Here is a 14,194-nt window from a genome sequence, read left to right on the forward strand (position 1 = left end):
GGAAGCGACAAAGATAAGTTCAATTAGTAAAGGGATTAGATTGGGCTCAATAACAGGCAACTTTACCCCAGTTTACGCCACCCTATATCTCTTACCGTTCCTTAATTTGAAACAGCCTGTATTTCGGTATTTTTAGAGTAAAGATTTCATAATTAATCAAATGACTACTAGCACAGAATATCTAGCTACGCAACAGAAGCCTCGCCACACGTATAAAATCGTAGGTATCAAAAGGAGACAGGCTTTTAAAGCCTGTCTCCAAATCAGATATTTTGGTGTGGTAGTTTCGCTACTACATAATAGAGGGCGATAAATTTAAAAGAAAACAGTTTTCTACACACGAAATTTAAAACAATTTTATGCAGTGTTGCCATTGTGTAATTCATATTGTAATACTTCCTTATAAAGTCTAGCTTCAAATTTGCTACATCATTTAAACATATTAAAATAGATCAGAGCTCTTTTTTCAAACGTTTGGGTATTTAACTTGCCATGTTAGTTGGAGTTAAATCTTACGAGCTGAATTACAATCACTTTGTGACGTTTGATTGTAATTGAATTTCCTGGCGTTCGATTGGACTTATACTTGGTATAGTAAGTATCTTCGATGACATTGTAATATGATAGTACTATGATGCATATAAAGTGGTACCTTAATATAATACCATATTATGATACCGCTTCCTGACGATCGATTGGGCTCATATTTGATTATACTTGCGTATTGTTGATGACATTGCAATATTATGGTACCGTGAAGTACATCAAGAGGTGCCATAATGTAGTACCATATTATGATGCCATTTCCTGGCGTTCGATTAGTCTTAAACTTTGTATACTACGTGTTCGGCGACATTGTAATATGATGGTACTTTGGTGCATATAAAGTGGTACCTTCTATAGTACCAAATTATGATACCACTTCCTGACATACGATTGGGCTCATATTTGATAATACTTGAATATTTTTTATGACATTGCAATATTATGGTACCATGAAGCATATCAAGGGATACCATAATGTAGTACCATATTACGATACCATTTCCTGGCGTTCGATTGGGCTTAAACTTTGTATGCTACGAATGTTCGGTGACACTGTAATATGATGGTACTATAATGCATTTAAAGTGGTACCTTCTATAGTACCATATTATGATACCACTTCCTGACGTTCGATTGGGCTCATATTTGATTATACTTATGCGTATTTTTGATGACATTGCAATATTATGGTACCATGAAGCATATCAAGAGGTACCATAATGTAGTACCTACGTACTATTACGATACCATTTCCTGGCGTTCGATTGGACTTAAACTTGGTATACTACGTATCTTCGATGACATTGTAATATAATGGTACTATGATGCATATAAAGTGGTACCTACCTATAGTACCATATTACGATACCATTTCCTGGCGTTCGATTGTGCTTAAATTTGGTATACTACGGATCTTCGGTGACATTGCAATATTATAAAGCATATCGGGTGGTACAATAATATAGTACAATATATTGATATCATTCTTTATAAAGATTTGTTTAATTAATAATTTTAATTTATTTTACGATGCCGTGACAGCAATTTTTATGCCGAACTAATATATTATTAATTGTACCTGTGTCACTTTTTAAAATCTACCTAGGTCTATATAAGAAAGTGGCAAACACAAGAAATTTGTTATTATAGTATTTTTTTAGTCAATTACCTACTTAACATTTTTTATACTGCATTTTAATAAATTATTTCCATTATTATTAAACGTATATATTTCATTACTAACGTTTCAGCATTAATAAATATCACTATCAATCGCCCTTATCCGAGCTTCAAGGCCGTCGACGTGCCGTCGATCCAAAACCGAAAATTGAAAATTTCCAATTATATTCTGATTATGATATTGTCGCGCCATCTAGTATTTTATTTGTGCAATTTTAGCTCTTTCATTTTGAGTATTTTTCTGTTGCGTAGCTAGATATTCTGTGCTATTAGTATTGTCTAAATATTTTGTAGAAAAATTCAAACCAAACCTAATATGGAGTTTTTTCTGTAAAGTTGGTCATTCTGTTAAAAAGTAGATCTTTAATATCTTTTTAGAGTGCAATGTGCGGAAGTGTGGTGCCCAATGACACCGGAATTTTACAGAGAGTATCTGATGTGTAAGACAAGCAAAAGATTGTTGCTTTACGTAATGAATCCGAACAAATTTCTGGCCACTCAATATTTAATCAGGTATCACTATATATTTTGACCTTTAGTGTCCACAAGAAGTCTGTGTGAAGTGGTATTTCTTTAATATTAGTACAGGGTGTCCCATTTTCGTGTATTTTATAGGGTTTCTCGTTTATGAGTAGAGATGCAGTTTTCACATCACGGCTGCAAAAATATATGCGCCTAAAATTATAAATTGAAAGACACAATGCCTACATGAATTTAATAAAGACGCAACTCACTCAGTTAATAATTTCAGAACGTACTTAAAATTTTCTGTCATCCTATCCATCAATGACCAGATTTTTTGAAACACCCTGTATACATTTTTAAAAAATCTTAAAATATGTAAAAAAAGCAAAGTAAAATATACGTGTTTAAGCGTTTTTTCGGAAACTTGGCCGTTTTTTAAATAAAAACTATTGTAATATTTGAGGGGTGGTTTCACCCCCTTGGAACTGGAATTTCGAAAAATCCCTTCTTATCGAATCAACCTGTATGCCAAAATTGAGCTTCTTACGTTGAGTGGTTTGAGCAGGATCATGATTAATCAGTGAGTCAGTCACTTAAGGATTTTATATATTAGTATAGACGAGGCCTACGTGAATTTTATGGCCGCAATATTGGAAAATGTGACGTCACAAGATTAGGATCCTATTCGATTCGGATCCCGCCAGATAAGTATTATTTTAGTAACAAATAAAGTACAACTGGAGCTTTCTATAAAAATAATTTATTGAAAAAATAAATTAGAAATACACAAAAATTGTATGCAAATGGTTAAAGGTTAGAAAAACATTTTTATTACATTAGTACTATAAATTTATACCTAATCTAATGATTTGGTTTTTTTATTATTTTGAAATGTGAGTAATTTTCGTTTTTTCTAGAAGAAACTTCTGTCATGTTTGATACAGATGTTTGATCAGAACGATTTTTAGTATAAGAACAGGAAAAATATTACTCAAGACATGAGCAATTTTTATAATAATGTTTTTAAAAGGCTTGTTACATGCATTACAGATCTCTGGATAATTTTCCATGAAATCTTCCACTTTGACTAAAGCCAACTTTTTAAGAATTTTTTGCTGGGAAAATGAAGTTAAAAATTCATGCTCATAGTCTGATGATATGAGCATACAAAATATTTTAAATATGTCAATAACAAACTGAAATACTATTTCTGATGGTGTTTTCAATGCACCTCGGGTAATATTGAGTAAGTATTCACTAACATTTGATACTTTGTCTTCAAAGTGGACAGTAAATTCTTCGTTTGAAGTTATAACAGTTTTGCATATTTCACATCCACTAGTGTATTTTATTACTGAATGAGAGCAATATCCTGCTATCAATAATAACGAAGCATATTGTTCACTATTTATTTCTACATTTTCTGAAGAAGCAATTCTAAAGAACTTAAAAGAACTTTGAAAAAATCTCTCATATTTATGAGAGAAAGTGGTTTGTATTGTATGAAAAACAGGTATGAAACAACTACATACCACAATTTGTAGAGGTTAAGTTTGAAACCTCATCTGATGTAAAAACCACAGATATTCTAAAAAATGTCACAGTTTTTGCTAGCTACACTCAAGGCACAGCACTATTTTCACACCACTAATAATATGAACGCTGATTTCAACTAGAAAATATATTTTTTTCGATCAAAATAGGACATAAACCCGGCACAAACACGGCATTTACATACTAATTTATGTAAACTCAACAGCTGATCGCCCAGATTGTGACGTCACAGGCGCGCTGCGAGGGGTATCTTGCGGCCATATAATTCACGTAGGCCTCGGTATAGATTACAGCTATAGTAAAATGAATAACTAATTGTGAAAAATAAAGTTCCAACCCTAGAGCCAACATTTTTCGTAAACGGCTACTTGTGCGGTTTGAAATTTTGACGCAAAATCCGGCAATACCGCATAGAAGAAATGTACCAACCCAACTTTTACATCTTTTTAATACATTTGATTTTACATTACACGGTCTACATCACTGTTTTACACGTTAACAATCCACGCTTTTTTGATGACCCGATCGGTATACCTACTGCTTTACCTAATTTCACCCCTGTCACCCTAATAAGTAAAAAATCCCATTTGACGTACACTTTTTGAGGACACTGTAAACATTTGAATATATTGTTTAATCGATATATGATACGTGAATAAAAAATTGCTATTCCTAGGTATCACGAAAGACGAGGCGACAAAACCATCGTCTTTTCCGACAACGTGTTCGCTCTGAAACACTATGCCATCAAAATGAACAAGCCGTACATTTACGGCCCCACGAGCCAGAGCGAACGTATCCAGATATTGCAGAACTTCAAGTTCAATCCGAAGGTGAACACGATCTTCGTGTCCAAGGTGGCGGACACCTCCTTCGATCTGCCCGAGGCGAACGTGCTGATCCAAATTTCGTCGCACGGTGGCTCCAGACGCCAGGAGGCGCAACGTCTGGGCCGGATATTGAGGGCGAAAAAGGGCGCCATAGCCGAAGAGTACAACGCTTTCTTCTACACTCTGGTGTCGCAGGTAGAGTATTTTCATAGCTATTGACAGTAGAAATGCCCTCCAGACTTGGTACGTTCTCCGCCGGTGCTGCCACCATCGGAGAATACCGTAAACAGCCAACTATTGTAATCGCAAAACATTTTCCGATGCACGTCATCAATCGTATCGACATTGACACTAAAGTCTATAACCCTGACTAAATGAAATTTTGGCAAAAATGTTTAAATTTGTTGTATAATTTAAGATACCGAGCAGCTCTTCATTTTACTTTATAAAGCAAATGATTGTAACAGATATTTTATTTAGATTAAAGCTGGAAAAATTAGTTTAAACCTTAGATCTTATAAACTTCGTGGATAAAGCTATGCCATATGTATATTACACACGACTTTGTTTACGGGACTTTCACATGCATTTTTCTATTTATTTTTTTCTAGAACAAGATTATCGTATAAATCTATCTTTCTCTCTGCGTACGCTACTGAGCATGCGCAGAACGATATTAGACGTAAATGCTAACTTGGAGCGTTTTTTTCGCTGCGTTGACAACAATTACTAAAAATATAGACCACTAAAATTTTTCAATCAAGATATAACTGATACGTGTATTTATTATTTTGAAAATATTTGTCATATTATTTCCAATATACTTTTTATATATATTTTAAACAAAAATTAAATCATATAACGATAAATTCTTTTTTAAAAATGTTTTAAAATACTACTTTGAAAAATAGCTATGATGAATGGGCAACACAATGACTAAAGAATATAAGGACATGTAACGCCCCTATACGGGCTGCAGCAGAATTTGTGACTTTTTTTTGTTTTGGTGGCAAACAATGAGTCATCATTTGGTCACCAGCGACAATTTTAGCGATTTTTAATAGTTTGTGTGTAGTAAACTTTGTATAAACTTTATTATAATGGTGATTAGTTGTTCAGCTTTCAAGTGTAAAAGCAGCAGCGATAAGAAAGAGCCAGGAGTTACGTTTCTTAGGTAAATAAACAGTCCACTCCAACCTTTTAGCGTTTTCTTATTGAATTCGATAATTATTCTTCAATTTCAATTAATATCTATATGTACTTGATATGTGCTATACGTCGATACTAGTTTTGTACCTTTTGTTAACATTTTAATACGTTTTTTTCGTAATTAATTAGGATGATACACCATAGGCGTAGTCAAAACAATTATCAAAAAATATAAATATTGCTTCAAACAGCTAGGTTAAGAAAAATATGTGCCACGGCACTGTTTGATGGCATCGTCACAATTTGCTCTCGGGTGTTATTTGTCCTTGGATTCTTTAGTCATTGGGGCAATACATAGGAATCAGTAACCAGGGAAACATTAAAATATGTTTTGTCATTGAAAAGTCAAAATATATTTTAATAAAATTATCAAAGAATATACCTAGCTAGAAAAAGAATGGGCTCTGCCATACTGAAAAATGGTCCTACAGAAGTGGCGCCATCTATTGAGTAGGGCTTGTTTTAAATGGGTCGAAGCGCGGGCTTTTTAAATGAGCTTATTTATTGAATTTTACTCTAAAATAATTAAATTTGATTCTTAAATCTTATTTTTTACACAAATTCAACAATACTAATAACAAGTATCGTTGTGATGTGTAAAAAATAAGATTTAACAGTACCTATAATTTATACGATTATTAAATAAAATTAAAGACAAACATGTGAAATATTATTTATTATTTAAAGTTTTCATTGTCAGTCAAGTCAAATATTTAAACATCGTTTATTATAATAAAACAAGACCAACGTAATACGCCCAAAGTTTTGTAAATGGAGTAAATATAAATAGGTACTTAAATGATGGCAAAAATAAAAGACTGGCATTATATTTTTAGGGCCACAAACAAAAGGAATTGTCTAATTAAAACACATATAACAAATTATAGTTTGAAAAACATTTTGATTTGATTTTGATAATCATTTATTTGATAATATTATGATTGGTGCTATGACAACGACAATATTTTTTGAGAATTTCACAATAATATGACAATGGCCGTTGGAAACTATGGAAACTACAAAAAAATTCTGATTTAACGCCATCTGGCAATAACTAGTAGCAACTTCTTAACCTAAAAATTAATTGCACTACCACCTAGTGGCTAGGGCTGGAACTATTTTATTTGAGATTTCAGTGGAAACGGTGGAACCGCTTTTGCTATTTCACTTTCCAGCCCCTGAAAATAATTTAAATAATATCACATTTTGTGCTTTTTGTAAACTGTTTGACTCGTGATAATAAAGAGTTAATTTGGAATTCCGACGATATTTTAGATTTGTGTTCTTTTTGAAAGTTTGTTTTTGTAGTGCGATAAAGTTAGTGGATAAATAGACATTATGACTGATAAAAGTGTTATATGTGAAGCTGTCCGCAATAGGAAAAATCTTATCCTTAAAAGAACTCCACAACACTATAAAAGTATGAAAACCTCTGAAGTATGTTCCATATTTTTAAACAAGATATATAATATTTAAAATCGTTTCTTCAACTGACTTTTATTCAGCGAAATACATATTTATGTTAGGTAACTTAATCACTTTAAACACTATTAGGTAATTTACCTTTGATTTTTTTTTCGTTAAATAGTTAATATACTAGTAAATATTATCCAATAAATAATTAATATCCGAATAACAATACTATTTTCTGAAATTTATATATTTACATTTTCTATTTTATGACATAAAAATGACATATACACAAAACAAAGACAGACCATTGATCAATCAGTGTCAAAGACAAAGATAATCAGATAGTCGAATGTAGCCGATGTGTCTTCAACAAAAATTAAGCGAATTTACTTATCCACGAAGTTTATAAGATCTAAGGTTTAAACCGAATTTTATTATCGCTATGTTGGTCACATTGCGCCCTGTTCAGCAACGTTGTCGTTTATTATGACAATTATTTGACAATTATCCTCTTGTCAGTCATTATTTTGTATAATATTGTGTTGTTGTTGAATCTTCTTTCTGAAAAATATATAAAAAATCTGACGTAAGCCTTTTATAAAACTTTAAGACTTCGATCTTTTTGATGACTTAAATCTTTTTTTATTTCGAAATAAAGATTTATATCTCAAACCATTTTGAAAAAGAGTTAAATCTTAAGTCTTAAGTCAGCTTTCAAAAAATGACTTAAAATCAAATGACTTAAGTCATTAAAATAATTTAAATCAAAAAAAGACTTAAGTTTACTGTGAGCTTGTAGCTCTGGTAGTAACTAAAATAAAGGATAAACGTTTTAGTTGTTTTTTTTAGGATACAATGGAGATGAATTACTCGAGAAAGCGTCAAAGGTTCTTGGTTAACCAAGGCTACAGTTACAAGGTGATCACAAAATTAGCTGGGATGGAGAAGGAACCCGATTTGTTTTATAAAAATAGGGATGAGCAGGGACAATTACTGCAGCAAGTATGTTATTCAAACTAGCGATGAGCTATTTAAACATATTTTTCTTGAGCACTATACATAATTGGGTTTTTCTACAAACTTCGACATCCGATCGATCCTTTCCACAATCGCTACACGGTAGTCCGGTAGACACCTCTCGAATTTCTATATTCATTAAATCAGCACTGCGTACAATAATGAGTTTAGTGCTTTAAGCTTGATTTTCATGTATCGTTGTCCGCCGATACGATATTAATTTTATTGATTGAATTTAAAGACTTCCTTTTGGTTAAAAAATTACGCCGTTTTTAAATTTATTGCATTTCTATGCCTCCGTTCATCGGATATACGATTTGCTTGTGATTGGTGCCATTTTATATTTTCATTTCCATAACGAAATTTCGCTGTTTTACTTATAGTCTAAGAGCTAGCAACGTTTTCGAGAGAGAATTTTAAGAAAGCTGGTTCTTTAATATATGCTCTCCTGAATAGAGTGCGGACCGTCAGGCTGTCGATAGACTTTGCGTTTACTACTGCGCATCATATCTGTATTCAACATCTGTTCACTACTGCGCATCACAAATTCACCCTGTATTTCAGGAACTAAAAAGGTTAGGACAAGCATATGGGTAGCATATTTAGTTTCTTAAGAAAGTAGCAAAGTAATGTGAAAATCGCATCATTGTATCTCTACTCATAAACGAGAAATCTTATAGAACACACGACGGTGGGATACCCTGTATAGATGTGATGCGCAGTAGGGAACCGCTGTAGTCTACCGGTAACCAGACGGCTCGCACTTTGTCAGGGGAGCATAGCAAAAGACATATTAAAGAACCAGCTTTCTTAAAATTTACGTTCTCCCGACGGTGCTAGCTCTTATACTATTATATTTTTATTAAGTGTTTCACAAATACACGGGACCTACAGTTTATTGCCGAATCCGAACGGCACTATTTGAGAAGCTGTACAAGGCAAATATACTCAAGGTGGTTTGCCACTGCCTTCCTTGAGGTGGCGGCTCGTTGGTCGCTCTATTTAGATAAATAAATGTTTTTATTTAAATAAATAAAGCGACCGTACTGGCTGGGGATCGAACCCAGTACCTTCCGCTCCGCAGATCGACACACTAACGCTGGAGCTACGGCCGGCCACTAAGGTTAGATTAAATTTGTTATAAAAAGTGTATCAGAACGTCCGTTATCGTACGATCTTTCTCCGTTGATGGACCGGACTAAAAAATTTACGGATGAAAAGTGGCGCAAAAACGATATGTCAAAGCGCTGTCGGACCATCGTATCAACGGATGACGAACGCATGAAAATCAAGCTTTATTAACTTATCGAACGCCTATTGACTTGAAAGTATTTATATATGCATTAGGGTGTTTCAAAATAAATAAAAAAAATTCTTGATAATAATTTCGGAATGGTTTGTTTCCGCAATATCCTCGCGAGAAGATTTATAGGAAATTTCACGCTCTACCACAAACGTCTGAAGGTAAAAGTTCCTCAGATCAACCGTCTCAAAGATATCAGCGATCAAAAATAACACCAAAGTGAAATTTCCTATAAATCTTCTCGCGAGGATGTTGCGGAAACAAACCATTCCGAAATTATTAAAATTCAAAAATAAAAAAATTAAATTTCCGTGTTATTTAAATGAAAAAACAACAAATAAATTGAGGTAAACCTTAATATTAATTCGATATACAGAGAAGACAAGGCTACTAGTAACATAGCAAGTTGCCGGACGAATTTACGTTTACCCAATTTGCGTTCGTAAAACAACAAATAAATTGAGGTAAACCTTAATATTAATTCGATATACAGAGAAGACAAGGCTACTAGTAACATAGCAAGTTGCCGGACGAATTTACGTTTACCCAATTTGCGTTCGTACTCGAGATTCGTTGCCGGCTAGTCGGCTAGTCAGGCAGTACGCAGTTGCAGTTGTGCTTGGACGGGTCGGTCGTGACAGACTAGGAATACGACGCGAGGAGTGCCGAGTATTTATTATTTTCATTTTCAGTGTTTACCTTCACTTAAGGTAACATTTAAAATAAAAATACTTAAATGTTTATTATTTGAGTGTGTTTACAAGCCAAAACTAAAAATAAATAAATTCTCTAAACCCAAAAAAAACTAAAATATTACTCTAAATAAAAAAAGTTATAACAAGTGTTGAAAAAGACCACCTTCTTGTGCTAGACAGAAGCCTAGGCGGTCGTAAAATCCCCGTCTGACATTGGCTAACGTATTAGGGTTAATAGTTTGGAAAGCCTCTCGTATTTTTACTTGAAGCTCATCCAGATTATTAGCCCTATTATGACCATACACTTTGGGTTTTACATATCCCCACAAAAAGAAATCATTGGGAGAAAGATCTGGTGATCTAGCGGGCCACAAAATAGTTCCATGTCCACTAATTAAACGGTTAAACACTTGCTTTAACTCCTGTTCTTGATTAATCAACACATCAGGCTTCTTGTGTTTTTGTGGGGACACGCACCCATGTGTTTCAAAATTATTAATAACTCTTGATATAGTAGGTAAAGATAGAATTGCCCTGTTTACAAAAGTTTGTGGAAAAATTGTTTGTATATCCCGATAAGACCTATTTTGGAAATACCATTTTACAATTTGAATTTTCTCACGAACTTCGTAAACATCCATTATTTTACTTAAAAAATAAATTTTACACGAGAACTGTCGCGAGAATCTATGTATTCGTTTTGGCTATTAAAACACGAATAAATACAAATTATGAAACATCCTTATCACATATCTACCTATTTTTATTTTATCGCATTTTTTCGCCTACTTTTTATCCGGCGGACGGGTATACGCTAATTCGTCCTGTTCTGCCTATGTTACTACTACAGTGGTCCGGTCTCTATAAGGGTTCTACTAGGCGCGAAAATTTTTGTTTTTAAATGTACTTTCAACTTTTCAACACCATAAGAAAAAAAAATATTTATTTTGAAACACCCTAATATGCATCCTTATTACTACAACTGCAGGCGTTTACGAAATATAGAGGAATATTTAGCACGAGATGTCTGGCAGACAACTCTGTACCGTTAAGGGTTAACTCTATACTTTATGTTAAAGGTGCTGGCCGCTAGCGACATCGACTGCGAAGATGAAAGGATTCCGGGCGAAGGGGGCAGCAGAGGTGGCTCCAGCATCACCCGCAGGGTCGGCCAGATGGGCTCGATGTCAGGCGCCGACGACGCCGTATATTACGAATTTAAAAAGTCGGCCAATATCAACAAACATCCCTTGTTTAAAAAATTCAGATATAATTAAATAAAATTTGTTATTACTATTATTTTTTGTAGTATGTGTATTATTGTAATTGTAACAATGACTAAAGAATCCAAGGACAAATAACACCCGAGAGCAAATTGTGACGATGACACCAAACAGTGCCGTGGCACATATTTTTCTTAACCTAGCTGTTTGAAGCAATATTTATATTTTTTAATAATTGTTTTGACTACGCCTATGGTGTATCATCCTAATTAATTATGAAAAAAACGTATTAAAATGTTAACAAAAGGTACAAAACTAGTATCGACGTATAGCACATATCAAGTAAGAGTTAAGTTAGTTTAGTAAAAGTTGGAGTGGACTGTTTATTTACCTATGAAACGTAACTCCTGGCTCTTTCTTATCGCTGCTGCTTTTACACTTGAAAGCTGAACAACTAATCACCATTGTAAGAAAGTTTATACAAAGTTTACTACACACAAACTATTAAAAATCGCTAAAATTGTCGCTGGTGACCAAATGATGACTCATTGTTTGCCACCAAAAGAAAAAAAAAAGGTCACAAATTCTGCTGCAGCCCGTATAGGGGCGTTACATGTCCTTATATTCTTTAGTCATTGAATTGTAATGTGTAAATTATATAAATAATATTTTAAAAAATTCAGATATTAAAATTTGTTCTATTATTTTTTGTAGTTATTTTTCCCAACCCAATAAAACAAACTTTACTTATACGACACAAAACCTTTTGACATACGATATACGTCATGACAGACAATCGTTAAAGTTGTTTTATAGTTGGCAATTTTAATTGCAAGACTATTAATAATTCTAGAGAAATAGAGAGAAAAAATAATATAGGGTCAGTTTTATATGATGCTCTCTATGGCAGTGGCGAAGTTACGGGGGGGCTTAGCCCCCCCAAATGTAGAATTAGCCCTCCCAAAATGTTTGACGCTCTATGCAATACAAGCTCGATTACAGTCGGTCCCTGGTCTGTCAGTGTTAATATGTCACTCGATAGTTTAAAGTTTAACCTAGAAATAATTCTGCGAAAACAATATATTGTGATGTATATATTTTAATGCGATGGTCTGGGTGTTTCTTATTTTATTTTTTAGTCATATTTAATATCTGTATGTTTATTATTAAAATGTATATATCATTTATACTTAGTTCTGTTTAGTTCATGTTTATTCGATATTGCCACTAAAGCATTTAGTATTAAATACTGTGTTTTCATCCTAATCTTACCTAATGTTATGATCAAAAGATGCCGGGGCTTAAGCCCCCCCCAAAATCAGAGAGCTAACTTCGCCAATGCTCTATGGGTATCTCGGAAACTAGCGGAGTTAGAGAATCGGTCAAATTGGGAAAGAATTGCAGTTTTGTGAGGTCAAATATATGCGCCTTTCGGATTTTTGAAAAAGTTTATGGCTTAATAGATATTTGGAAAAAACATAAATTTAGGCATTTTAAAAATGCAATTCCATTATAATCTATTTTAGACAAAAGGTTTTCAGATAAATGTTCTAGATAGTCACATACTTATTGAGACTGTGTTCTCCGCTTCTTTTCTGAAGCCTGTCATTTTTGACATATGACACAAAATGGAAATCATAGTTGGCCGTGACTTCATAAAAACGTCATTTTTAAAACTTAAAGCGATATAAGCTATAATATGGGGAATAAATATTTTTTCGAAAAATTACTGAGTTATAGCCAATTCTTACCTTTTTGAAGTTCTCTTTTAAACTTTGTTGTTAACCATACCGCATAAAAAAATCTAAAATGGATAGTTGAGGTCTTAACCTTTGGTTCAGGTGACCGAGGCTGCCTATGCAATTATTGATCCACCTCTTCCTATCCCTGAGTTTGCATAATTATTATGATATAAATAATTTTTAGCATTAACATACAAACTTTGAATTTGAATAAAAAGCGTAATTTCGACAATTAAAAAATGATTTTAGTTATTCACAACGAAACCTTCGATCCAAGAATCCTATAAATAATTTTATTGATGAGATATTCAGAAATGGTAAAATACCGGATCGTCTCAAAAGTAGCTCACCCATATATAACTTTTTTATTTTATCAGATAAAAAACGAGATTCGGTATGTTAGTATACGACATAAATTAGGATTAATTGACGTATTCAGGTCTTTTCGGTCACTTCCTGTTTCATCGGAAACAACTACAACTTTTGATTTTTAAATGGTACCCTCGGTATTTTTTTATTTTATTCGATAGAAAATTTCATTCTGAATAGAATGACATATCATATATGTCAACTTTTTACATTTTTGCTTAAAACAAAATTGAATTTTAAATTTCCATCCAGAGTGCCATGGCGGTATTAAAAACACCAGTTTTTAATCAAGGAGCCTTGGAAAAATAGATTTGACCTAATGTTTTTAGTGTCTTATCCTGGCTTTGTAAAAGATGCCCAAATCGTATTTTTAATCATATCTCGATTTTTTCAAATGGAACGAGGGTGGCTCATTACCATATTAAAAAAGCATTTTTTTACGAATAATTTGGTATTAAACACTTGGTATTTCGAGTCAAATTGTCGTTGGTTAGAATAAAGCAACAAAACACCGAGGGTGCCATTTAAAAATCAAAAGTTGTAGTCATTTCCGGTGAAACAGGAAGTGACAGAAAACAATTGAATACGTAAATTAATCCTAACTTATATCATATATTAATATACCAGTCTCGATTTTTTATCCGAAAAA

General features: G+C 33.2%; 2 protein-coding genes across 2 annotated transcripts in view; both read left to right on the forward strand.

Annotated features, from left to right (window-relative positions):
• LOC115889885 (general transcription and DNA repair factor IIH helicase subunit XPB) overlaps window positions 1-11,510 on the forward strand; it is a 30,773-nt gene extending 19,263 nt beyond the window's left edge. The window contains exons 11-14 of the mRNA XM_030909975.1: window positions 2,104-2,238; window positions 4,421-4,769; window positions 8,046-8,198; window positions 11,291-11,510. Of these exons, the coding sequence (XP_030765835.1) occupies window positions 2,104-2,238; window positions 4,421-4,769; window positions 8,046-8,198; window positions 11,291-11,488 (835 nt within the window). The 3' untranslated portion in view covers window positions 11,489-11,510. The remainder of the gene's footprint in view (window positions 1-2,103; window positions 2,239-4,420; window positions 4,770-8,045; window positions 8,199-11,290) is intronic.
• Window positions 1-14,194, forward strand: part of LOC115889886 (chromosome transmission fidelity protein 8 homolog) — a 34,245-nt gene that overhangs the window by 19,674 nt on the left and 377 nt on the right. The gene's annotated exons all lie outside the window — the stretch shown is intronic.

This window comes from Sitophilus oryzae, unplaced genomic scaffold (assembly GCF_002938485.1).
Source record: "Sitophilus oryzae breed Bouriz unplaced genomic scaffold, Soryzae_2.0 scaffold_857_pilon_pilon, whole genome shotgun sequence".
In the NCBI taxonomy this organism is placed as follows: Eukaryota; Metazoa; Arthropoda; class Insecta; order Coleoptera; family Curculionidae; genus Sitophilus; species Sitophilus oryzae.